This window comes from Poromitra crassiceps (assembly GCF_964638095.1).
Source record: "Poromitra crassiceps genome assembly, chromosome: 10".
NCBI lineage: Eukaryota > Metazoa > Chordata > Actinopteri > Beryciformes > Melamphaidae > Poromitra > Poromitra crassiceps.
The window spans coordinates 52,640,925-52,642,038 of record NC_139631.1 but is presented as its reverse complement, the minus strand read 5'-3'; the positions used below and the strand labels follow the sequence as shown (position 1 = coordinate 52,642,038).

Below are 1,114 nucleotides of genomic sequence, written 5' to 3'. Positions count from 1 at the left end.
CAGTGCCAGTTGCCACAGTTACTTGTTCTGCAACAGAAAAAAAAACTAGGAGACATTTTCGTCTTGCCAAAAAAAATTGCCGAAAGCCTGATAGCCTGATAGCCTGATAGCCTGCACTCCCGGGCGAGGAGGCATCGCTTACCGAGAGCCATGCACCGGGGAAAGCGTCCATAGTGGATCTGTTTATTGACGGTGATGCTCGGAGATATGATTTAGCCAGAGCAGTTGTTCCTATAAGCACAAAGAGACAGCGGCACACACCTCACAGAGAGAGAGGAGGGGGGAATGCGCTGTACGCTGTGCGCTTATTTATGAATTAATCATAGCGTGTTAATGAGAGCTGCACAGATTCGGATGACGGCTGCCATTGGCAGATGAGACCCAGTGTGGAGAACACGTGTCCAATTTTTGCCTGATATTTTCGCTGGCTGATGTGGATTTCTCCCTTGTCACAGCAAGAAGAGGGGGCTTAAAAGCAACAAAGAGAGAGAGAGATCTTTTTTATTTTATTTTTTTATTTTTTATTTTTTATTCTGTTGCTGGTGGGTGCCCTCGCACAGCCAGGCGTGTGTCTGATGGAAATCTTGGCTTGCAGATCAGAAGAGAACAGTTATAACATCCTCCCCTCTGCGGCTACCATGCTGTTCCACGGCCTCCCCTCGGGCGAGGTGCACGGCGGCCTGGACGAGCTGGACCGGCGAGCCAAGAGCGAGTCCGGCGCCATCAGCTCCAACATCGACATGGGCGAGTCTGAGCCGGTAGGTAGCCCGACTTCAGCCCGCTGCGGAGCGCTCTATCACCGCCACCCTGTGTGCCATTCGCTGCTGCTCACTTTCACTCGTTTTTTTAAACAACAAATGTTGTTTGGTTGCTTTCAAACTTTTTCCATGCGCACAAAGTTGCTCCAAAAGGCCTATAAACAGCCAAACTTCCTCAACAAAGCCCATGACTCATTTATTCTGAATTACCAAACAGCGTAACAGTTGTCGTTAAAATGCTGTATTTGATCCCTTTAGGATGTATTTTTGGATGCGTTTTCTATTTAAAATCAATGTGCAACTTCAGGCTATGTTGTTTGACGAGCTCAGATCCCAGCGCGTGAAACAGACTGGGA

At 48.4% G+C, this 1,114-nt stretch overlaps 1 protein-coding gene across 1 annotated transcript in view; it reads left to right on the top strand.

Annotated features, from left to right (window-relative positions):
* Positions 1 to 575: 575 nt before the first annotated feature.
* lhx2b (LIM homeobox 2b) overlaps positions 576 to 1,114 on the top strand; it is a gene marked incomplete at both ends in the record, with an annotated part of 20,564 nt that continues 20,025 nt past the window's right edge. The window contains one exon of the mRNA XM_083644175.1: positions 576 to 758. Coding sequence (XP_083500301.1) covers positions 576 to 758 — 183 coding nt within the window. The remainder of the gene's footprint in view (positions 759 to 1,114) is intronic.